Source organism: Pundamilia nyererei, unplaced genomic scaffold (assembly GCF_000239375.1).
Source record: "Pundamilia nyererei isolate P.nyererei 1_Seehausen unplaced genomic scaffold, PunNye1.0 scaffold00052, whole genome shotgun sequence".
NCBI classification, from domain to species: domain Eukaryota; kingdom Metazoa; phylum Chordata; class Actinopteri; order Cichliformes; family Cichlidae; genus Pundamilia; species Pundamilia nyererei.
The window spans coordinates 2,731,460-2,733,163 of record NW_005187453.1 but is presented as its reverse complement, the minus strand read 5'-3'; the positions used below and the strand labels follow the sequence as shown (position 1 = coordinate 2,733,163).

At 37.7% G+C, this 1,704-nt stretch overlaps 1 protein-coding gene across 1 annotated transcript in view; it reads right to left on the bottom strand.

Moving 5' to 3' along the window:
- Positions 1-1,206: 1,206 nt before the first annotated feature.
- Positions 1,207-1,704, bottom strand: part of LOC102204206 (sortilin) — a 15,211-nt gene continuing 14,713 nt past the window's right edge. Inside the window, exons 20-21 of the mRNA XM_005733521.1 lie at positions 1,480-1,597; positions 1,207-1,258 (exon numbers count right to left, since the gene is read on the bottom strand). Coding sequence (XP_005733578.1) covers positions 1,244-1,258; positions 1,480-1,597 — 133 coding nt within the window. The 3' untranslated portion in view covers positions 1,207-1,243. The remainder of the gene's footprint in view (positions 1,259-1,479; positions 1,598-1,704) is intronic.

The following is a 1,704-nucleotide window of genomic DNA, read 5'->3' as shown; positions in this document are numbered from 1 at the left end:
AAACTTTTTTTAAAGCTTTTTTTTAATGATTCAAATGGGAATATAACCTACTGGATTTGGAAAGAGTAGGGAAATAACTGAACATGGGCTATACAAACAACAATATAACAAGCAAAAATATACATGTACCTCAAAAATATCTGCAGGAGATGCACAGCATGGGAAAGTCATGTCCTTAAAAAATAGGAAGAAATCCAGGAAAGACCTGACACATGGTCTAAGAGAGGAATCATCAGAAATGTGCAAAAGTACTGTTTGTCTATCATGGTATGCTTTTAGTGCACTGACAGTGTGTTAGCCAATGAGATCATTTCCAATTGCATCATTTCCTATAGCAACTGTTGACGAAATGTGCAAAACATGCTTCACTAAAACCACAGTGAAAAAGTCTCAGTGAAAGGGGGGTTCTGAAGAAGCCGATATTAAGGAAGGGAAACGTGGAGAAAGTGCTGAGGTGTGCCAAATTACACAAGAACTGGACTGAAAATCAGTGGCAAAAGTTCTTATGGAGTCATGAATCTAGTTTTGAAATTTCTTACTCAAATTGTCCGCAATATGTACAGAGGTAGTCAACAGAATGAATCTTCAGACATCTGTAATACAGAGGCTCTGTTTGGGGTTGCATTTCAACCAGTAGTCCTGGAGAGCTTGTACCATCAGAGATTAGTCCGCCAGCAAAAACATGCTGTCAGTGATTGGCCAAGAGAGTTTATGTTCTGAAGAATAAAAGTGGTCACACTAACTACTGACTTTTAAGTTTGTTAGAAACGGTTTACCGTCCCATGTCTCTTTGTAGTTTTTTTTTAGTAGTGAGTCATCTGTCAAAAACAAAATCTTCACCATGTCACACTAACTTCCTGTTGCATCTTCTTCTTCAGTCATTTTAAAAGTACATGGGAGCGATAAAAGCGTCAACACCGCCATCAAATGGACAGGTTTTAAGCAGAAATTTATTGGAGTATAATTTAACCTGTAACATTTTGATGAAGACTCCATAATATGCAGAATTTGTTTCATGTTAAATGCACATTCTGTTTTTGGTTTTATTTTTTATGTTGTACAGAAGTACAATGTGTTAAACATGTAAATCAAGAAAACATACATATGTACAAAGAGTGAAAAAAGCAAAGTCAGCTCAATAAATTAAGACATTCAAACATTTGGGGAGCTTCAATAAAAAAGAGAAAATCAAGGCAACATGCAGTCCATTTCAGTGCAGCTGGTGTCAATCATGTCTGCTGTGTCATTCAATGAGATCCTAGAAAAAAGAGAACACAAAATGTATGTGTGAGAAAAATTACACCATCTGGAAAACATTATAAAACAGTGCTAAATAACATCTCGATCCATGCTTAATCATGCTGGTAAGGAAATCCCAAAAAGTTGATTCTGTTCATCCGGATGCAGCGTTTTCAGTAGGAGTCTGAAGAAGAGACGAAGAGATCAATCAACCCTTTGGGAGTGCTAAATAACACTTACATCATCTGAGTCCTGTTGGCAGGCTGTGCTATTGCTGCTCGTGCCGCTTTCATGATCAGCTGCAGTGGAGTTTTCGTCGTCCTGGAGTCGAAGGTTGGAGAAACGATATATCGGTGTCCTGTATTTGGTTTATTTGAAGAGTTTCAGTCAGGTTTCAGAGCTCATCACAGCACAGAAACAGCTTTAGTGAAGGTTACAAATGATCTTCTTATGGCCTCTGACAGT